The 23,919-nt window shown below is 34.5% G+C and overlaps 1 protein-coding gene across 7 annotated transcripts in view; it reads left to right on the plus strand.

The window, feature by feature from the left end:
* The window catches only part of NKAIN2 (sodium/potassium transporting ATPase interacting 2), a 921,761-nt gene that overhangs the window by 485,495 nt on the left and 412,347 nt on the right, over nucleotides 1–23,919 (plus strand). For 5 of the 7 annotated variants that reach the window (XR_001379336.3, XR_002811177.2, XR_011422191.1 and 2 more), the window contains one exon: nucleotides 15,782–15,862. The exons of the other annotated variants lie outside the window; for them this stretch is intronic. Coding sequence is in view for 2 of the 5 variants with exons in the window: in XM_001504216.7 (XP_001504266.1) it covers nucleotides 15,782–15,862 (81 nt within the window). In the remaining 3 variants the exon portion in view is untranslated. The remainder of the gene's footprint in view (nucleotides 1–15,781; nucleotides 15,863–23,919) is intronic. 7 annotated transcript variants of the gene reach the window in all.

The following is a 23,919-nucleotide window of genomic DNA, read 5'->3' on the forward strand; positions in this document are numbered from 1 at the left end:
ATTTTGGAGGAGAGAAGAGAAGAGTTGGGTGGGTGTATTAGTTTCCTGTGGCTGCTGTAATGAATTACCATAAACTTGGTGACTTTTTTCCGCCAAAATATTTTTCTTCTTTTTAGAAAGCAATATGAACCAGGAAATTAACTTTATTATTTTTTAAATTTATTTTTGTTTATTGCAGTAACATTGATTATAACATTATATAGCTTTCAGGTGTGCATCTTAATATATTTTGAATTCTGTGTAGATTACATGATGTTCACCACCCAAAGACTAGTTACAATCCATCACCACACACATGTGCCTAACCACCACTTTGGCCCTCATCCCTCCCCCATTCCCTTCTGGTGACCACTAATCCAATCTCCATTGCTATGTGTTTGTAGTTGTTTTTATCTTCTACTTATGAGTGTGATCATACGGTATTTGACTTCTCCCTCTAATTTATTTCACTTGGCATAATAATCTCAAGGTCCGTCGATCTTGTCACAAATGGCTGGATTTCATCATTTCTTATGGCTGAGTTGTATTCCATTGTGTATGTATACCACATCTTCTTTATCCATTCGTCCCTTGATGGGCACCTAGGTTGCTTCCAAGTCTTGATTATTGTGAATAATGCTACCATGAACATAGGGGTGCATGTATCTTCATGCATTTTCAAGTTCTTTGGATAAATACCCAGCGTGGAATAACTGGGTTATATGGTACATCTATTCTTAATTTTCTGGGGAAACTCCACACTGTTTTCCATAGTGGCTGCACCAGTTTACACTCCCACTAGCAGTGTACAAGTGTTCTCTTCTCTCCACATCCTCTCCAACACTTATTGTTTTCTGTCTTGTTAATTATAGCCATTCTGACAGGAGTGAGGTGATATCTCATTGTAGTTTTGATTTGCATTTCCCTGATAGTTAATGACGTTGAACACCTTTTCATGTGCCTGTTGGCCATCTGTATATCTTCTTTGGAGAAACGTCTGTTCAGATCTTTTGCCTATTTTCTAATTGTGTTGTTAGTTCTGTTGTTGTTGAGATGTATGATTTCTTTGTACATTTTGGATATTAACCCCTTATCTGATATATAGTTTGTAAATATCTTCTCCCACCTGTTAGATTGTCTTTTCATTTTGGTGATGATTTCCTTCGCTGTACAGAAGATTTTTAGTTTGATGGAGTCCCATTTGTTTATTCTTTCTATTGTTTCCTTTGCCCGATCAGACATGGTATTTGAAAAAATACTGCTAAGACAATGTCCAAGAGTGTACTGCCTATGTTTTCTTCTAGAAGTTTCATGCTTTCAGATCTTACATTCAAGTCTTAAATCCATTTTTAGTTGATTTTTGTGCGTGGTGTAAGATAATGGTCTACTTTCATTCTTTTGCATGTGGTTATCCAGTTTTCCCAACACCATTTATTGAAGAGACTGTCCTTTCTCCGTTGTATGTTCTTGGCTCCCTTGTCGAATATTAGCTGTCCATAAATGTGTGGGTTTATTTCTGGGCTCTTGATTTGTTCCATTGATCTGTGTGTCTGTTTTTGTGCCAGTACCATGCTGTTTTGGTTAGTATAGCTTTGTAGTATAGTTTGAAATCAGGGAGAGTGATACTTCTAGCTTTGTTCTTTTTTTTCAGGATTCCTTTGGCTATTTGAAATCTTTTGTTTTTCCATATAAATTTTGGGATCTTAGTTTTATTTCTGTGAAAAATGTTGTTGGAATTTTGATAGGGATTGCATTGAATCTGCAGATTGCTTTAAGAAAGATGGGCATTTTAACTATGTGAATTCTTCCAATCCAAGAGCACGGAGTAGCTTTCCATTTCTTTGTGTCTTCTTCAATTTCTTTCAACAATGTTTTATAGTTTTCACTGTACAGATCTTTCACCTCTTTAGTTTAGTTTATTCCTAGGTATTTTATTCTTTTTGTTGCAATTGTAAATGGGGTTGTATTCTTAATTTCTTTTTCTGCTACTTTGTTTTTAGCATATAGAAATGCAACCGATTTTTGTATGTTGATTTGGTATCCTGAAAGTTGACTGTATTCATTTAATTATTTCTAAAAGTTTTTAAGTGGGTTCTTTAGGGTTTTCTATACATAAAATCATGTCATCTGCAAATAGTGACTGTTTCACTTCTTCTTTTCCAATTTGAATCCCTTTTATTTCTTTTACTTGCCTGATTTCTGCAGCTGGGGCTTCCAATACTATCTTAAATAAGAGTAGTGAAAGTGGGCATCCTTGTCTGGTTCCTGTTCTTAGAGGGATAGCTTTCAGTTTTTCTCCATTGAGAATGATCTTAGCTGTGCGTTTGTCATATATGGCCTTTATTATGTTGAGATATTTTCCTTCTATATCCATTTTATTTAGAGTTTTACCATAAATAGATGCTGTATGTTGTCAAATGCTTTCTCTGCATCTATCGAGATGATCAGTGATTTTTATTCCTCATTTTGTTAATGTGGTGTATCACATTGATTGATTTTCAGATGTTGAACCATCGCTGCATCCCTGGAATGAATCCTGGGGAAAGAATTGATCATGGTGTATGATCTTTTTAATGTATTGTTGTATTTGATTTGCTAGTATTTTGTTGAGAATTTTTGCATCAATGTTCATCAATGATTTTGGCCTGTGATTTTGTTTTTTTGTGTTTTCCTTGTCTGGTTTTGGTATCAGGATATTGTTGGCTTTGTAGAATGAGTTAGGAAACTTCCCCTCCTCTTCAATTTATTGGAAGAGTTTGAGAAGGATAGGTATTAAGTCTTTGAATCTTTGGTAGAATTTACCAGGGAAGCTGTCTCGTCCTGGAATTTTATTTTTTGGGAGGTTTTTGATTATTGTTTTGATCTCTTTACTGGTAATTGGTCTATTCAAATTCTCTACTTCTTGATTCAGTTTTGGAATGTTGTTTGATTCTAAGAATTTATCCATTTCTTCTAGATTATCCAATTTGTTGGCCTATAGCTTTTCCCAGTATTCTCTTATAATCTTTTGCATTTCTGAGGTGTCCATTGTAATTTCTCCTCTTTCATTTCTGATTTTATTTATTTGAGCCTTCTTTCTTTTTTCTTGGTGAGTCTAGCTATAGGTTTGTCAATTTTGTTTATCTTTTCAAAGAACCACCTCTTGGTTTCATTGAGTTTTTCTGGGTTTTTTTTTTTTTTTTTTTTTTTTTTTTTTTTTTAGTGTCTGTTTCATTTATTTCTGCTCTGATTTTTATTATTTCCTTCCTTCTGCTGATTTGGGGCTTTGTTCTTCTTTTTCCAGTTCCTTTAGGTGGACCATTAGATTGTTTATTTGGAATTTTTCTTGTTTGATGAGGTCGGCCTGAATTGCTATGAACTTCCCTCTTAGAACCACTTTTGCTGCATCCCACAGGTTCTGGCATGTCGTATTTTCATTTTCATTTGTCTCCAGGAATTTTTTGATTTCTCCTTTGATTTCTGAATTGATCCACTTGTTTTTCAATGGCATTTTGTTTAATCTCCACATTTTTGTGGCTTTTCTGATTTTCTTCCTGTGGTTGACTTCTAGTTTCATACCTTTGTGGTCAGAAAAGATGCTTGGTATTATTTTGATCTTGTTAAATTTATTGAGACTTCTTTTGTGGCCTAATATGTGATCGACCCTGGAGAATGTTGCATGTGATTCAAAAAGAATACGTATTCTGTGGATTTTGGACAGAATGTTCTATATATATCTACTAAGTCCGTCTGATCTAATATGTCATTTAAAGCCAATGTTTCCTTATTGATCTTCTGTTTGGATGATCTATCCATTGGTGTAAGTGGAGTATTAGAGTCTCCTATTATTGTTGTGTTGCTGTCTATTTCTCCTTTTCTGTCTGTTAATAATTTCTTTTTATATATCTATGTGCTCCTATCTTGGTTGCATAGATATCTACAAGTGTTATATCCTCTTCTGGGATTGTTCCCTTTGTCATTATGTATTGCCCTTCTTTGTCTCTTGTTACAGTTTTTATTTTAAAGTCTATTTTGTCTCATATAAGTATTTCTACCCCAGCTTTCTTTTCTTTGCCATTTGCATGGATTATCATTTTCCATCCTTTTACTTTCAGTTTGTGAGTGTCTTTAGGTCTGAAGTGTGTCTCTTGTATGCAGCATATGCATGAGTCTTGTGTTTTTATCCAGTTGGCCACCCTATGACTTTTGATTGGAGCATTTAGTCCATTGACATTTAAAGTAGCTATTGATAAATATGTATTTATTGCCATTTTGTTACTTTTTTTCCTGGTGTTTTAGTAGTTCTTCTTGTTCCTTTCTTCTTCTCTTGCTCTCTTCCCTTGTGATTTGAGAGCTTTCTTTAGTAATATGTTTGATTTTCTTTCTCTTACTTATTTGTTTATTTATTATAGGTTTCTAGTTTGTGGTTAACATGAGGTTTATATGTAATATTTAACATATATAGCAATCTATATTGAGTTGATAGGCTCTTTAGTTTGGTTTCTAAAAGCTCTACTCTTTTACTTCCCTCCTCCCATACTTTATTTTTGAAATCATATCTAATCTCTTATTTTGTGTGTGTCTATCCATTACCCTCTTATCATTGAAATAGATAATTTTAGTACTTTTGTCTTTTAACGTTCATATTGTCTTCATAGGTGGGTGATCTGCTACCTTTACTGTATTTTTGCCTTTACCAGTGATTTTATTGCCTGCTTTATATATATATATATATATATATATAATTTTCATATCCCTGTTTGTGGTCTTCTCTTTCCCACTTAAATAAGTCCCTTCAGCACTTCAGCATTTCTTGATGATAAACTCCTTTAATTTTTGCTTATCTGTGAAACTCTTTATCTCTCCTTCCATTCTGAGTGATAACCTTGCTGAATAGAATATTCTTGCTTGTAGGCTTTTTCATTTCAGCACTTTAAATATGTCATGCCACTCTCTTCTTGCCTATAGGGTTTCAGTTGAGAAGTCTGCTGATTGCCTTATGGGCTTTCCCTGGTGTGTCACTTGTTGCCTTTCTCTTGCAGTTTTTAGGATTCTCTCCTTATCTTTAATTTTGGACATTTTAATTATAATACGTCTCAGTGTGGGCCTCTTCGGGTTTATCTTGTTTGGTATTCTCTGTGCTTCCTGTACTTGGATGTCTGTTTCCTTCCTTAGATTAGGAAAGTTTTCATATAGTATTTCTTCAAGTAGATTCTCTTTCCCTTTGTCTCTCTCTTCTCTTTCTGGAACACCTACAATGTGAATGTTGGTGTGCTTGATGTTGTCCCAGAGGTCCCTTAGATTGTTGTTATTCTTTTTAATTCTCTTTTCTTTTATCTGTTCAACTTGGGTGATTTCCTGTAGTCTTTCATCCAGCTCGCTGATCCATTCCTCTGTATCTTCTACTCTGCTATCAAGTCCCTCTAGTGCATTTTTCATTTCCAGTATAATATTCTGCATTTCTGATTGGTTCTTTTTTATATTTTCCAAGTCTTTGTTGATGTTCTCACTGTGTTCATCCAATCTTCTCCCAAGATCAGTGAGCATCCTTATGAGTTTTTGTTTGAACTCTTTGTCAGGTAGATTGCTTATTTCTGTTTCATTTAGTTCTTTTTCTTGGATTTTGTCCTGTTACCTTGTTTGGAACATATTCCTTTGCCTCCTAATTATGCTTCTTTCTGTGCTTATATCTATGTCAGCTATGACTCCTGATCTTGGAGAAGTGGCCTTTTGTAAGAGACTCCTTTTGAGGCCCAGCAGTGTGCTTCCCTCTTGTAACCAGTCCACTTGTTCCAGGAGTGACCCCTGTGTGGGCTACGTGTGACCCTCTTCTGTGGCAGGGTTTCTCTTACTGCAGGTACCCAGGGAGTCTAGTCTTTCCCTCCCTGGCTGGCTGTTTGTAAATTGGGTTTGGGGATCCCCGGGACCCTTGGCTGCAAGGTCTAATAGCACACTTCTGTTGCAGTTTTTCTGTTAAGTGAGTAGGCACCCAGTGTGGCTGGTTGCTAGACTCAGGGGCTTACAGTTGCTCTAGGCCTCAGGCCTGCAAGGCTGTTGTCAGCTGTGTTAGGATCGCAGCTGAGTGGGGCCAGCCCCAGGCACAGGAGTACCCAATTATTTCAGGCAGTGGAAGGCAGGGCTGATCCCCTTTGTGGCTGTTTCTGAAGCATGGGTCTTCTGCCACTAATAAACCCCACCCCCCACAGGTCCACACACACCATCAACACAGTTCTGGCCTGTGCACACTTCCTGATCCCCTGGAGCATACCCAGTCACCTCACTGCAGAGGCCCCCACACTCTCCACCAATGCTTCCCACAGTTCACCTGTTCCTCACACAGGCCCTGCCCCATGAGGTGGACACACTTATCTGCCTGTAGAGGATGAAGGCACCCAGTCTATGCAGGCCAAAAAGTAGCCTGAGGGCTTGCTGTTGGGTGAGCCCAGTCCGTAGGGCAGGCTGCCTGCCCTGGCTGTACTGGATTAAGTCTGTGCCCCAGTGGGTCTGGCAGACCCCTGGGCTAATAAGCCAGGTGAAGAACTCCAATGGCATCTGCTATTGTGTCAGCACACCTGTACTAGGTCAAAACAGTGGCTGGCACCAATGTTTCAGTCTCCACAGAAGTCTCACCTCTCACCAAGATGCACCCAGAGCCTACCAGATGAGTCTCCTTCCACCAAAGGACTGTTAAAATTTCTTTCAGGTGATTTTAGGTTTCTCTGTGAGTTGAGTGAATTTGTGTGTGGGCCTTTTAGAAGCTGGCTTTTTTTGCTTTACGTCCAATAGATTTTCTGGGGTATCTCCCATTGCATTTAATAGCTAGCAAAGCCGTGTATTATGAGACTTGTCTCACTTGTGCTGAGTCTGAAGGATCTTTATAGTGGTAATATGCCCCCGCTAAGGTCCCCACTACTTCAGGGAAGGCTGCATACCTTATAGTGTCTCCCGCTGGCCAGCTGTGAAGCTCCACAGCTCACAGAGGTGGCTTTTTTCCTCTCCAGAGTGAATTTTGCCTCTTCAGCCTCAGTCAGGACTGTCCCTTGTTGTGGTTGGTTCTTTTTATCCAGTTTTCAGTTGTCTCTCTGAGGTAATTTTTCTAAGAATAGTTGTAAGCTAGTTGTTTTCATGGGAGGAGGTGAGTTCAGTGTCTACCTATGCTGCCATCTTGATGAGATCTCCCACCTTGGTGGCTTAAAACAACACAAATTCATTCTCTCATAGTTCTAGAGTCCAGAAGTCTGAAATTTGTATCCCTGAGTCAAAAACGGAGCTCATACTACCTCCAGAAGCTCGAGGGGAAACTTTCATCATTGCTTCTTCCAGCTTCTAGTAACTGCTGCATCTTGTGACCACATCACTACGGTCTTCAAGCCTAGCATCTTTAAATATCATTCTGCTCTGTTCACATTGCCTATTTATATGTATAAAATATCCATCTGCCTCCCACTTATAAGGATACATGCAATTATTTGAGCCCACCCAGATAATCCAGGATAATCTCCCCATCTCAAAATCTTTAATCACATCTGCAAAGACTTTAAAAATTGTTTTTTCTATATAAAATAATATTCATAGGTTCCATGGATTATCTTTGGGAGGACCATTTCTCAGTCTTCCATTTTATGTGTGGGGAGTGAAGGAACAGCAAAGTAATGAAATAAAGACAGTATTAGATATATGATATAAAATTTTTCAAATTCATGTGATATTAGTTTTGTAAAAATGCATAATAATATCTTCTTGATTGTGATCTTCAAAGACCCAAAACACTAACCAGAGGCAATTTCATTTTCTTTAGTGCTATTGGGCTCGTCCAAGAAAGCTCAACACAGGGAAAACGACTCTTATTTAACTTTTGTAACAGTGATTACAAACACCAAAGAGATCAGTATGAATGACTTTTAGATTATTCACTTACTGGCAAAAATAAATACTGTTTTTTGATGTCACTTGTAAGCACAAGTGATGATCAATATGTGACCGTAAAACAGAAGTTGCCTTTTCAACAGTTTGAACGAGATTCTTTTCTCATCACTTATCACTTTCAGATCTGCATTGTATAATCTGCATCCTAAAACACTGCTATACAAAAAAAAAATGTGAAGAAAAAATCACTATTTAATTCTTAGACTGTCAAGTTTCAGCTTTTAAAAGTATAGATTGGAATTTTATACTAGTTCTTATGTTTTATTAGCCTTTCAAATTCCTTATTTGCATACATAAATTAGAATGTTCCTATATAACTTGATTTATTATTATTTAGTATCAAAAGTCCTTTCAGTCTATCCTCCCGGCCTTAGGGCTGTAAATATCTTCCTATGAAATATTTTCCATGAGTTAAAAGGAAAGAAATCAGTCATATACAAGTGTCTTCATGCCAAATGAGTATCATTGTTTTTTCAATCAAAGGGAATTATTTTCTACTTTTTTTGCTTCGAGAAGAATAGAACACCTTGAGGGATACTAGGTTTATTCAGAGTTGCAAAAAATTTAATAGGCATGTTTATATGTTCATTAAAATAATGCCCGTTGGGTATTCTAACATTTATAGTCTTAGAAATAGTCTGCTTAAGCAAAATATTTTCAAGTATGATTGAATATGTCAAATTAAACTAAACATTTTAAACAAAATCCAAATTTATAAGAATTGATCAAAATAGAATAAGAAAAGTACAAAAAGTTAAATAATAGAAAATTAATTGAGTAACTCATAGTGCATCATTTGTTTGACATGTATGTTGCAGAATACTCTGTGAGACTTTTTAACCAAGTGAAAAAAATCAGGTAACAATATGGAGCAAGATTCCTATTTAACAAAACATGTATTCATAGAAAAAAGAATGGCAACATATACACTAATGTGATACCAGTGATTATATCTAAGTATGGTATTTTCTGTTTCCCTTTTCTGATGTTTGAAATTTTGAATATTTTTTACGATAAGAAATTTTTGTAATTGGGAGGAAAGCATAATAAATCTTATTTTAAAATGAACTAAAGGTTAAGCAATCTTTAAAATGTTTAAGTAAATATAAAAATCACAGGCAGGGCTGCCTCGCTGGCATAGTGGTTAAGTTCACACACTCCGCTTTGGTGGCCTGGGGTTCACGGATTTGGATCCTGGGTGCAGACCTACACACTGCTCATCATGCCATGCTATGGCAGTGTCCCACATACAAAATAGAGGAAGATTGGCACAGATGTTAGCTCAGGGTCAGTCTTCCTCACACATACACAAAAATAAATAAAAATAAAATAAAATAATTTTTAAAAATCACAAGAAACCTTCATCATATGACAGCAGCATTGGTAAAACATAAGAAGGTAGAAATTGGCCTTCCTTTATGGTCTCCCACATCATCTACGATTAGAATTGGATTTCTATCACATTCTGGCTAATTAACTGATCAGGCCTTCATCCCTGGTCAAACTAGAAGTTGTAATAATAGTGTATTTTTATGTAGGTATGGTCCTTAAGGGACAAGTTTTTATAGCACGAAGTAGATACAACAGGATTTATGAAGTGGGAGACGGGATTTAAATCATAAAGCACAGTGTTACTTGTTACTAATGATAAAGTGATCAAGAACTAGGAAATAAGCTGCTTTATTTGGGCCATTTTTGCTCTTTTTCTTTTAATCATAACAATGGATGAGAAAAGGATGAGAATGCCTAGGCAGATTAAATGATACCACTGTTGAAGATGAGCAAATTAAGCTGAAATATAATTAAGTCTGAGCAAAAGATGAATATAGTCTAATCGTTTTGGCCAATGACATTTGTTTTTTGAGTATACATTTATATATATTAAAACACCTCATTGTTAATAATTCGAAATGCTTGCTTAAAGGAGTTGCTTTTAAGACATGATTTGCTAATACAATGCTTCTTAAGGATGCTTCTATCACAATGCATTAGAACTGATTACATTATTACTTTTGTATTAGCAGCATGATATCACTGGTGATGGTGAGCTGATAGGAGTTTTGCTTCCTAGTAAAAATAATCATTCTTGAAAACCTTCCCACAGATTACATCGAGAGCATATCAATGACAAATAAAAATCATTTTAAGGGAGTAAGTGACTCAGTCATATCCTGTAATGTTTCTCTATAGCATCTATTTTAGTCACTTGCATCCAACTGGTGCTTAATAAATGTGGACTGATTCACTGGCCCAACTTTTCTAATGAAGCACTTATGGCATCATGCGGCCATTATTGAGTTGTACTACCCTCTTCATCTTCTAATAATTATTTTAAGATTACTGAATAGTGGTTTTCTAAATTATGGTAATTTTAAAGAAAGCACTAATATAATTTAGTCCATTCATATATATATATTTATATATGTCTGCACACACTCTCTCTCTCTCTTCTACATATGTACACACTGTACCAGGCATTTTTCTGGTAAACAAAAAATGTTGTCTCTGCCCTCCTGGAGTTTACAATCCAACTGCAACCTAAATATTTGAAAGGAGGCAAAGGAAGGAAAGGAAGGAAGGAAGGGAGGAAGGAGAAAGATAGAAAACAAATAATGAAATAGTTTGCAAGAAAGATGCTTCCTTGAGGGTCTGAGAAAAATCATTTTTATACATAAAATTTTTAAAAATGTAAGTTAAAGTGAAACATAATTAGAAAATGGATATAGTTATTATTCAATATTTCACTTAGTAACATCTTGCATGAGAAGTCTTCTGGTATCAAAAAAGGCACAAGTAAGCAAACATAGAAATATTTCCTTTGAAAAGTTGAATATTCTTTACTAATACATTATTCCAATATGTATCTCTCTCCCCAAACACTAGAGAAAAAGAAATAAGAAATTAGAAGCCAGATAAAACAGAAATTTAAATCTCCATTTCAAGTAATGCTTGCTTCTGAACTTTAATGAGTAACCCCATTTTTCCCTAAAATTCATTCTAGAATCATTGTGAATTTGTGAGAAAGATAGGAAAATTCACTTGTCTTAAATAATAGTCTTCCTTTTCCAGAATTTTTCCAGCAGAGGAAGTCATTTTGTAAATACAATGCCATCAAGCTTCCAGCTTTTCTCAAAATAATTTCTAAATTGAATATAATTCGAATAAAAATTAAAAAGTTGTATCTGTGTATATGTGTACATGAAAACCTGAAAAACTGATGCTAAAATTTATATGCTTTGTGTATATTAAATGTACTTTAGAATTAAAAAAATACAGAGTTTAGTTTTAGGTAGCTTTATTGTAAAACAGAAAGGTGGAAAAACACTGGCAGTCATTAAGATGTGACATTATTTTCCAATAAAATGTTTATCAGCCTTTTATTTTGAGGCTCTGCCTTTCTAATTATTATGTAACCATGCATATAAAAGCACTGTGTCTCTGAACTTTGCCAACATTTTGGCCTATCATGATTGATAGCCTTAACTAATTTTTATTTTCTACAGCTAATTTGATTTTATCATTAGAGCCACAAATACAACAGGGAAACCATGATTATTCAATTACCTTTTTCAACTGATAATTTTTACCATTTAGCTGGAGACTCAAGTTCAATCTACCTCTCAAATGGTCCACTTAGTGCTGCAAAAATCAACCCTTAAAGAGTGAATTTCACCATAAAATGGGATTTGTCTATCATCACAGATAATATCTCGTAATTTTTACTGAAACATAAAATATCAGGGTTTTTTTTTTTTTTCCACAAGAAAAGATGAGGCTAAAGAAAAATAGTTTTTTTAGCAGAAAACAAGTTAGGTGATAGCTGGCAACTATGATACTCGTTATCCTGTTAGTTTCTTTCTCCTGGGCAGGATATCACTTTCAATGATATTCAAACTGAGCAATTGTCAATTATATTCCATCAACTTGCTGTAGCAACTAGCAAGACGTTAGTACAGATCTTTACATTCTTAAATAATTATGACAAGTAATTTTAAGAACAGTGTGAAAGATAGGGTTTATTGACAAGAAACATTCATAGGCCAAATTACAAGGGAGAACAAAATGGTCAATGTTTAGGCAACTAGGCGAAACCTAATTGGAAAAGATTTGATTTTGATAAATGCCAGCTACTAAATAAAAAAGAAAATATGAAAAAGAATAAAGAAAAGAGGAGAATGAAGAAAGGAGGTATAAGGTACAGGAGAGAGAGTTAATGAGTAAAGTTAAAAGACATGAAGCTGGATTAGGTAAAGGCCCGCCTTTGGATAATAACGCAAAGCAGGGCTGAGCCTCCTGAGCAGGAGTGTGGGTTTCTGTGTTGATTAAAGTTGCCACACCAGTAAAAGTGATAATTCTCTTTTGTAAATCTTTAATGAAGTAAAGTGTATTGTGAGGCTAACTGGTTTGTAATGAAGTATACAATAAAATGATAAGTAAGTGCAAAGATATGGAAGGCAGATTTATTATGTTCCTTCTGGACATGTCCTTCTGGATTACTCTGGGAGAAAAGGGATAAAAATGAAAACAAAATCCTTACTAATAAATACTGTAAAAAAGTAACTCACAAAAGAAGATATAGAAAATGCTTCATACGCACTTATGTAGTTTGCTAAACCAGAAATAAAAACTTTTTGTTTTAATTATCTAAGTGAAGAAAGGTTTGTTTTATAAAATGCCATCCATATATCAATGTTGTCATTAATGTTTCAAAAGAGAAAATATTCTAGGGAAGACTATGTGGCATTCAGGAAACAAGTCTAGATTGCAGGTTCAATTAGATGGAGGAGTGTTTTACATGGGTTATTGTAGAAAGTATATTTTGTAATGTCCTAAGGAGATGAAAATTTGGGAATTACTGCTGTACTACTTAAAAAAGGAGAAGTAATGACATAACATAATCATCGTAATAAAATGGCAACACGTAGTAAGAACTCAAACAGTGACCCCTTTCAAACATTCTGGTGCTCCATCTTCATATAGATTATGTGAACGTGCTACTATTGCTAAGACTATTTTGCATTGGAGGAAACTGGAGTGTAGTGAGACACGTGCCTTCAACGTAGCCACAGAGCTCCTCAGTGACAGAGCCAGACTTTAGGTCCCAAGTTCTTAATCTTTATATGCTATTTATTTGCATGTGACCCATTATCTTACCTATCCTTCCATAAAATTATTAATTTTGGAGACTAAAACATAAATTTTTCAACTTGATATTTTTAACTATTTAAAATATAAACATAACTTTTTAACTATTTAAATATAGCATAATTTATATTTACACATACCCATAAATGCAAGTAACTAAGTGTGAGGGAGAGCTAAATTAACCTGGATGAAAATTCCAAATTCTTATCATGTATTCAATATATAATATTGGAAAAGTGACTATGCTATGTAGACCTCATGGATGCAGGTAACATTTTTAATATTTAATGAGCTTAAAATATAATTTCAGTTGGGAAATAGAGAAGCCGCAGCATTGACCTTCTTTAATGCCCCATCAGGATGCACGCCTGCCAGTGACAAATTTTCAGGCATATTTAGTATACGTCCTACAGTTTGTTCCCTCAGCTCTTAACAAATATTTCACTCATGCTACTCTTTTGGCTTTTAGTAAATAGTGCTTATTTGGCTCTCCATTTTAAATAAGGTGGGCAAAGTATGTCACTATGAACACAGGACATGATAAAACACTTCAATCAGTCATTGCTTCATTCTATCTTACAGTCACAAACCAAGGCACTGGAGATGGTAGGCATTCTTTATTTTTTTCTCACCTTGTTACCCTTAAAGTGGGCCCTAGCACTTCACTACATTTCTAGAACTAAAATCCAAATCTGCTAAACAGTTGCTAGGTCTAGATTTTTAGTTTTTTAAAAAAGTTTTGTGAAATGAATTCACATTTCATAATACTGAGCAAACCTGGATGTCTCATTAGATCTCTGTTCTAGAACTGCAGTTCTCTGCTGCAGCCTGCTCAGCTTCCTGACCCCGTTTCCAGTCCCCAGCCCTGATACAGTCTCTCAAATCCTTTCTGTTGTCTTGGACTCTTTAGTTTTGCCCTCACTGTATTCTCACTGAGCAATGCACATATTCAGCAGTTAGATAAACTCATCCCCTGGAAACCAGCTGAGTCACTATTATTACATTATTATGCATTGTGTCAGTGGGCTCTACTCCTCATACTACATGAATGAGCATAGTGTTCTCATATAAACCAGGTCTTGGAGGGGGGAAAGTGTTCTGCATCCAAAAATGGTAAAATTATCTCCATATTGCTCTTCATTCATTCACTGATTTACAAAATAATTTCTGAGTACCTATTTTGTGTAAGTGCTAAGTTAGCAATTTAGGGATATAAGCATAAATTTTAAAAAGCTCCTTTTCTCAAACACCTTGTCATTGGGTGCTGGATGAAAATATACAAATAATTGGATATAAGATATTTGGAATGATATTAGGGCAAGCAAGGTCTATTGGAGTACTAATCGGGGCTAGGAAGATTCTGATTGGATATCACTCAGAAGGTGATATTTAAATTGACCTGGAAGAAAAATAAAATGTTGCTAGGTGGTCAGAGGAGTACCTAGGGGAAAGAAAAATTATTAAGTGATAAAGGATAACATACAAAATGGCACAGAAGTGAGAAATAGCTTTCCATGTCTGTGGAACAGCAAGTAATCGGATGTGTCTGTAATCCATAATGACTTGAGATGAACTGAAACATGTGTCCGAAAAGGTAACACGGTACAAGATCAAGGAGGTCCTTGAACTATAAAATAAAGATTTGGGAATTCACTAGATAAAAAAATAAGAGCCATTGGTATTTATTTCGCAGAGAAATGACATAATAGCCTCTTGTCCCATTTTAAAAAATTTCCACCTGATGTTTTCTTTGTTTACAGCTCCTCCCACCATAGCCCTTCCAACCCCCCCCCCCCCCCCCCCCGCCAATTCTATTTGGTAAAGGCCATAAATTAGCTTGCTTCACCTCTTATGGAAGGTGTTTCACCTCTTGTATTAAGCTTTGCAGGACTACTTTTCCTCGGGGTAGTTTAAATACTTCCATCTTCCTTTCTTGTGCTCAGACTATAAATCTTTTGATGATTCTTGTATAATAATCATCTTTTTTCTTATCTCTCTCTCTCACTTGACTTGAATTCAGGAAGAATTTACAATTGGTCTTTGTATCCTTAATGTCTTCCTAGTCTGTTGCCGTCTAGATGCTTAATAAATTTCAGTTGACCAAATGCTCAGAAATGTCTTGGTGAGAAGAATTTGTTGTCCGTGAAGAAAGCACACTGAATAGACAACAGAATAAAATTAGGGATAGTAACTAGATGGTCACTGTGACGGGACATCAGAAGAGGATAAAATAAGAAGGTAAAGAGAGAAATGAAAAAAAAAGACACTAAAGAAAAGAAAGCTGATTAGATAGGACAAAAACATGGGGACGGATTTGAAGATGACCCTGGATAAACTTGGAGAAAGGTCGTATGTTATCAAACATGAGGTTGATTTTGCTCAAGGCAGATATGAGTTGTTTTTTGATGAGTTTTATTTGATCTATCTATTGGAGCATCCACTTTTTTTAGCTGTCTAGAAACTGTAATCATTCCCCTTTAAAACAGAAATGTGGGCTGCTACTTCTTTTGTCTAGAAACCTAAAAACTATCCCTAAGTAAGTTTGAGCTGTAATACTCTAAGAGTCCGTAACGGTGAGAAAAAAATCAACAGAGAGAGAAATCTACATCTCATCCTGTTCCTTAGAAAGAAGCAATATCTAATATTTCCCACTAATCTTAAGATTTGGGTGTTCACAAGTTCAAATCTATTTAAATCCTACTCAGCTGATTCAAAATTAATTATATGTTATTTCTCTCTTGCTTTTCTACAGTATGCTGTCTGGCTAGTCCTCTGGGTTACGTGGAATGTGTTTGTTATCTGCTTCTATTTGGAGGCTGGGGACCTCTCAAAGGTAATTTGCCATCTGATTTGCCTGAGTCATCAGTAGTGTGTTAACAAGCCCCTTGCTAAGTCAGGCAGAGTCCCACCCTGCTCTTGTCACTTAGATGCACCTCGAATGAAGGTAAATTGAAAGATGTCCTCGTCTCAGTCTCTGCATTTCTACTGTCAAAAGTATGTTTTAGTGTGTCACCAAAATGTGCTTTTATTTTTTTAAACAAAACCAGTGTACATATTGATCATTACAGTGACCATGCTGCTGAGTACTTTTAACATATTGACTGCTGAGAGATTTCTGAAGCAGAATAGGCATTTTTTCAAAGATAAAATCCTGAAGATTTTTGAAATCACTTAGTTTGCTTATTACTCTACTAAAGATTTTCCTGACTGGACCCAAATAGCCATGCAATAATTCAAACAATTAATTGATTTTAGTTGAATAAAATTGTTACCAGAGGAATGCTGTTTATTACATAAATGGATAAAGTAAACATTTGATTCTAAAATAGTTTAGGAAAGACTTAAAATACTTGCTTTTTCATTCAGTTTCTATTGTGTGCTGTCTTCCTGTGACTGTGTGTATATTTGTGTGTTTCTGTGTGTGTATTGCTATTAGAATGCCATTACTGTTGAAATAATGTAGTTTTTAGATCTCTAAAATGAGCATCCTTCTTTTACTGGAATGCAGTTAACAGCAAATGAATCAAATGAGACAATGCATTCAAAGCAGTAGGAAATCTTGCTTGAAACGTGAGAGAGTTGCAAGCTTGAAGTAACTTTAAAAAACAGAGATTGCAAAATGTTCTTTTATCTGTCCCTTATTAGAGCAAAATGACCCTGCAAAGACGTTGTCATTTTTAAAACTCAGAGATGATAATCTGCTTTAAAAGAGCTAAAAACTCTCCAGGAACTACTTTGCAGGGCTATATATTTGAAGGGGTGGGGGATGGGAGTCATACAGGAGCTTCATAAAGCACTCCGAGTATTTTCAAGGATGTTTATTTATTATTTAACTGTGCTATGTGGCTCTATATAAAGTATTAAAAATCTTGATTTGTTGTGTTCAATGGCAAATGGTGAAAGATAAAATAAGAGGGTGACATTACAGCAAGAAATAAAGTCTGTGATTTCATGATCAGATTTTGGGCAAGTCCTCACTGTGGCCTTCTGCAAAATCTGCCCTGGTGGATGGCAGATTTTTGTGACTTTTGCAGGGCCTTGTCCTCCACACTCTTGGCAACAGGAAGATGCCGTGATCAATGAAAAGGAATTGTTCAGGTGGCTCTAGAAGGACGCAGACAGGATTGCTGCTTAAAACTCACGTTCCCTCCATGCCAGAAAAGCATACGTGCTTCCCAGGATTTGAATTACTTACCCAATTTATACACCTTGGCTTCTCTATAATCCACTTTGTTCAAAGCAATTCCACAGTACAATGTCTTTTAATGATATTTTCTGTTTTAAATAATCACCTTTAAAATTGGAAGGCAGTTGTTCAGGCATATTGAGTAAAATGATCTAACAGATCAGAGTTTACCTAATATAGATAAAAAAAGAGAGAGGTTTGAACCAAGCTGGCTGCACCGATGTTCTGTAATTGTGCTCATTGCTTCACGTGTGGACTGCAGGCACAGAATAAAGCTTGTGATCTCATGGCAGTGGACATGGGCATTGAAACCACAGTGAGGGAACATCCTAAAACATTATAGTTCAAGACAGTTGCAACCCAAATGACTAATTCTTCTTCTAATGGACTCAGGCAGGTAATGACTGTCCTTTGGCAATGAAGCAGTTAAAAATATTTCCTTTTCTTTTCATCTTATAAACCAAGGTTAGGCTCTGCAGAGCACATGAAAATTTAATAATTTCCTTTTAACAAATAATCTAAAGGAAAACCATAAAGGGCAAAGTTATATAGTTTTCCGTATGGGGTTTTTCCTCCCTTACCCATTCAAAGGGTTTGAGAAAGCTGTATTTAAACTTTTTATTTCTTTAGCTTCTGCAACTGTCTCACATTCTTCAAGTAATACAGTGCCAGAAGGAAGCAATGGTGATTGAAAAGCACACAGATATGTGAAAACTCAAAAATAGAACTCCTGAAACTGCTGATAATACTTAGATTACAGAATATAAACTGATTTTTTCTCATCCCACCAAAAAAAATAAAATAGTTTGACCATATGAATGGGTCAGTTTGTTTGAGGTTGAAGGAGAAATATGGGAAATAGAATCAGGGAGGAAAATTCAGTGGTCTTCATCTATGTGAAAGAAAGGTTTATTTCCATAAAACATTTTGTAAAGAGGTGATTCCTTCATATTGAATACTGGCCAGAAGTGATAAACAGTGGTAAAATATTAAGGCAAAGTCTAGTTACATGTTAGAGTTTAGAATTTTGTGTTGTCATTTTTCAGTGTCTTTTCTGCTTTTGCTGCTAAGCTCTCCGCCATGTAGTTATGAATGAAAGAGATTAGAGTCATTAACCAGCTCAGTGTGTACGTTCAGTGATGAAATGGCTTAATTACTATAATATGATACAGAGGACCGAACTGTGTGATGTTCAGTTTTCTTTAAACCCATAGTTGTATAGATCATGTTTTGTTCATCAAAAATTCTGTGTAAATCCAACATTATTATTAAAATATCAATTAATATATTTTAATTATTATACACATGAAAGTAAAGGAAATTAAAACTAATCAACCAGAGAAACTGCTTTTTAAAAATTTTATGTCAGTGAAATTAACATAATGGGAATGTAATATAAAATGGTACATAATGTGATAGCAACAAATAAACATATACGTTGCATTATAATGTTTTCCACATTATTTACATTAATGGTGTAGATATTAGTGTTGTAACTAAAGATCCTAAGGCATCCTACAGTGTGTTACTTCCTGGGTTGATATTTTAATACATACCCTGCTAAGGAAACAGAGATGACATTAGTCTGTAACCAAAAGTGTCTGCTAACTTTCTAACAGTTGCCTTTTAGCATTAAATGTGACCAGGACTATTGGATTAATCGTTTTGAGAATTCATCACATAAATAGTGTTATTGTTCTGTTGTATTATTCTAGGAAGTTGTGATTCCCTTGCTCATATCAAACACAGAGAAATGGGAACTAATCCCAGCTATCAACTGAGTTGAGTTATTTTGAAAAAGAATAGATCTGCTGTTTGTTCTGTAGTAATTTTTAACTTCAAAGTGCATAGCAGAAGGAAAACACATAATATGGTAATTCACCTATTAGGTTCATCACCTGGGAAAATGAAATTTATGAAGTAGTTTTTGAATAGTAATGCACAAGGAAAACATTTGTAGTCTTTTGGTTACCTGCAAAAACCTGTATTTTATTGGATGTGACATAATTGTAAATTACTCTTGGGCTGAAATATTCGAACACTTTTCTTTGTATGACTATTTTGATATCTCAGTTTCTACTTTTGTAATTTGTGGGGCACCATTAGTGAGTGATGCACTTATTTTTAGAGATAAAACAATAAACTTACAGATCATGAAAGAGTAACCAAGAGATTATTTTACACTCAAAACAAGCCAATTTGTTTGTATTTAACCCTTTGAGTCTAGGGTTGCAGATAGATATCCCTCAGGCTTCATTCTATTATCAGAAACCTGTCTAGTTAAACACAGCTAGCCTAAAGCAATTAATTATACTTAGTGATATGTATGTTTTACAATGAACATTTTTAATAGCAATATCTAGAAAGCTGTCATATTTTAATAATTTTGTTGGTTGCTTCTGAGATCTAGATATAAGTCTTCATTTAAAAAATTTGATATATAAAAATGCCATGTAAGAATGTGGCCTATTTAAGCTTTGGGGAATAAAATTGCACTCTTGCAAATGTAAGAGACAGGAAGAAGATAAAACCTGTCATTCACTCTAGGCAATAGGGAAGAAATCCTTAAAACCAGATGCGAGTGCTGTGTAGAATAATGTACTATTGCAACAATCCCAGGTTTATTCTTTCTATTAAAAAAATGTATTATTCATTTAAAAAGAGGTATCCTATACTTGGATATTTTCTGCTCAATGAAATCAGTGCTTGTATCGAAATTTGCTTTTATGATTTCATATGGAAAAAGGTGGTGTGGAGAGACACCTGTTATAATCATTTTTTATTTGAAATAATGCTGTTCTTCAAGAAGTAAAAATATTTATGCTAGTACTAATAAACAAAGAATCCTTCTGTAATTGATTTAAGACTAAATTTAACAAATATCAAGAGGACAGTTGATTGGATTCACATATTTTATTTTGCTTTTCTCACTGTAAAATGTATATAGTCTAAGAAAACTGCAATTAACTGTTACTAAACTAATTAGAAAAATTTTCCTTTCTCAACCATCAAAATAGATTTTGTTTTAGGATGTAGAATAAAGTGTCCTACGTATTATTAATAATTAAATATAAAGTAATTTTTCCCCAAAATAGAAATGAACCAACCTATTGTAATTTGGTCAAACTGTCATGGCCTCTCTTCTCTTGTTTTCTTTAATAATGAATTAAATTAAACTGCTATGTTTTTACTTCTTCAATTCTCTTTCATTTGCTTACTCTTTCCACTTATTTTTAATACTCCTAAAGTGAGGATTAGGGTCCTTGAAACTTCTTACTTCTCTGTTTACATTCTTTCACTTGAAAATACCATCCACTGTCATAATTTCATCTCTTCACATGTGTCCACCAGATTTACATCTCCAATCCTGAGCTTGTTGCTAAGTTAAAGTCCTATATCTCTAACTTTCCGATGGTGTCATGTCAATCCCATTGTCACCTTAAATTCAGCATATCCAAAAGGATCTATCATTATCCCCAAAGAATCCAGCTTCCTTAATTCACTTCTTACTCAGAGAAGAAAAAAATGCAAAATTCATTTTCAAAAAATGCATAAAAGAGGAAAAAATTATTAAGGGGGGGTGTAGGTTATAGAAATCTTTATATATGGACAATGAGATGAAGCAAGGAATGTATATTTTTATTATTTACATAGTGCTTGTGTGTGTGTGTGTGTGTGTGTGCATTGTAAACTTCAGACACCAATACATCAAAAACAGTAAAGATCTTCCAAAGTAATGGTACTCTGGAAAACTAAGTATCTCAAAGGATGAGTTGACCTTTTGAAGATGCTATACCCTGGGGGCATTTACTGATTCCGGTTGGGGCAGAAAGCTAAGAATCCAGGCTTTGAACCCTTAGAAGGCTATTTCTGGGTATGTATAAATCAGCATAGCTTTAAGGGAGAGGGCCTCAAGCATATGGACAATTTTCTTGTTAGACATTTGATGAATTACGTGTAAGGCTAAAAATATAAATGGAAAGACTGAAAAGCAGAGTGAAAATTTCTTGGCAGTCTTGCAAACTGGAGATTGAAGATAAGAGGCAGCCTCTACAGAATAAACTAGACTTACAGTTGAGGAACCTGGAGAGTCAGCCAGGAGCAAAGGAAATATACACTAAACATTACCAGGGCTAAAATCCAGGCTCAACTCAGCACAGTCCTTGATTGAAATAAGCTGGTCAGCCATCACTTTACCTGCCTAGTTGAGAGAAAAGGGAGACATCTCAAGAGAAAGATATTATGATCTCAGACCTTTACAATGTATTTATGTCCATGATATCAGGCAATTGAAAATTCCTACACATGCTAACAGAGACAACCACATTACTGAAAGTGAAGAAAAAAATAGACAATTGAGAAAGACCAACAGATGATTCAGATATCAGTAATTACCTGATAAGGACTTAAAAAAAAACAGTATAATGAAGAAAATAATGGGAAACACTGAAGATAATATATTGAAAGATGAAAAATTTACTGTCAGAGAGTTTGGATCTACATAAAGAATCAAATGAAAATTCCAGAAGTGAAAAATATAGTATTTAAAAATAAGAACTCATTAAGGGTGTTTGATAGTAGATTTAAAAGATTAGAAACCAAGATTGGTGAACTGAAGGATGAGTCAATAAAAAGTATCCCAACTGAAGCATATAGATAGGTTAACAAGTACAAAGAGGAAAGAATAAAAATATAGAAAAGAATGTCAGAAACACATGGGGCTCAGCTTAAGATTCTATACACAACAATTGAGTTCCCAGAAGAAGAAAGATAGAATTGGACAGAAGCAATGTCTGAAGCGATAATGACAGAGAATTTTCCAAAACTGATTAAATACATCAACCCATAGATTTAAGAAGACTTTCAGATCTCAAGCGGACTAAATACCAAGAAAACCACATCCAGGTATAAATTAGTAGCACTGTTGAATATCAAAGAGAAAATCTTAAAAGCCACCAAAGATAAAAGACCCTTTGCCTTTAAAAGAATAGCAAATTTTTTAAAGGATAGCAAACATGTATTTGACTCATATATATGTGAGTAAAAAAATACAAAACCATAGTTTTAAAGTTTTTTGGAATTTAAATGTACGTAGAACTAAAATGGATGACAACAATAACACAAAAGGTAGAAGAGAGTTTGCGTTCTAGGTTGCTAGTATTATCATGGAAATGGTAAAGGTAATATTTATATTTAGGTTATGATATTCCAAGGGTTAATAATTTCTAGTGTATGACTAAAAGAAAGCATAGCTACCAAATAGCAACTATAGATGAAAAAATTAAATAATAGAAATAATCGATTAATCCAAATGAAACAAGGAAAGGAGAAAAACAACAAAAAGCAGAGAGGTCAACAAGAAAAAAATACCAAGATGGATGCTATAATCCCAAATATATCAATAATTACACTAAATGTAAGTAAACTAAATACTCCAGTTAAAAGACTAAGATTGTCAGTCTGGATAAAGACACAAAACCCAATCATATGCTGGCTATAAGAGATACACCTTAAATATAAGGATTTAGATTAAAAAGTTAAGAAAAAGTAGAAAATATTTGTCATGTAAACATACACCCAAAAAATGATGTAATAATTCTATATCAGTCAAGGTAGTATTTAAGGCAAGAAGCATTATGAAAAATAAAAATGGTATGCCACAATGAGAAAAAAGTCAACCCATATGAAGATACTGCAATCAGTACTGCCTGAATAAAATAATATAACTTTGATGTATATAAAGCAAAAATTAACAGAATTAAGGGGAGAAATAGCCATATCCACAATCACAGTGGGAGATTTTTAACACTCCTCTCTGAATACATCAATCAGATCAAAATTCAAAAAGGATATAGAGTATCTACACAACACAATTGCAAATTTAATCTAATTGACTTACGTAGAACGTTACACCAAACAATAAAAGAATACATATTATTTTCAAAGGCATATAGAACGTTCAATCATAAAATGATTCAAAACATAGAATGGTCAAAATATAGACTGATTTGCAATCTGACCACTATGGAATTAAGCTAGAAAACCAGCAGCATCTTAGAAATTAAGCAATACAATTCTACATAGCCTCTGGCCCCAATAGGTTGTAATAATCAGAATATATTTTGAAGTGATAAAATCTTGGGAGCATGAAGCTAAAGAGGTGCTTAGAGTAAAATATATGACCTTACATGGAGATATCAAAAGAGAAAGAAGTGCTGAAAATCAATGATCTAAGTTTCCGTATCCAGAAATTAGCAAAGGAACAGCAAATGAAACCTCCCCCCCTCAAAAAAATAGAAGGATTGAAATAGTGAAGATAAAAGTAGAACTCAATGAACGTACAACAGGAAAAAAAAAAATCAATAAAGCCAAATTTTTCTTTAAAAATGTTAATAAAATTGATAAAAACTCTATCAAGAGAGATCAAGGGAAAAAATAAGAAAAAAATACATTTTACTAATATCACAAAGGACCCTACAGATTAGCTAGTGAGACAAAGAGTATATTATAAACAAGATTAAGCCAATATATTTGATAATCAAGATGGCACGGACAAATTCTTTGGAAAATACAACTTGAAATAAATTAAAAACCTGAATAGTCTTTTATTCATTAAATATATTGAATCATTAATCAAAACCTTTAACAGGAAAAAAAAAATCACCTCATCTCCACATGGCTTCACTAGTGAATTCTTAAAAATA

This window comes from Equus caballus, chromosome 10 (assembly GCF_041296265.1).
Source record: "Equus caballus isolate H_3958 breed thoroughbred chromosome 10, TB-T2T, whole genome shotgun sequence".
Taxonomy (NCBI): Eukaryota; Metazoa; Chordata; class Mammalia; order Perissodactyla; family Equidae; genus Equus; species Equus caballus.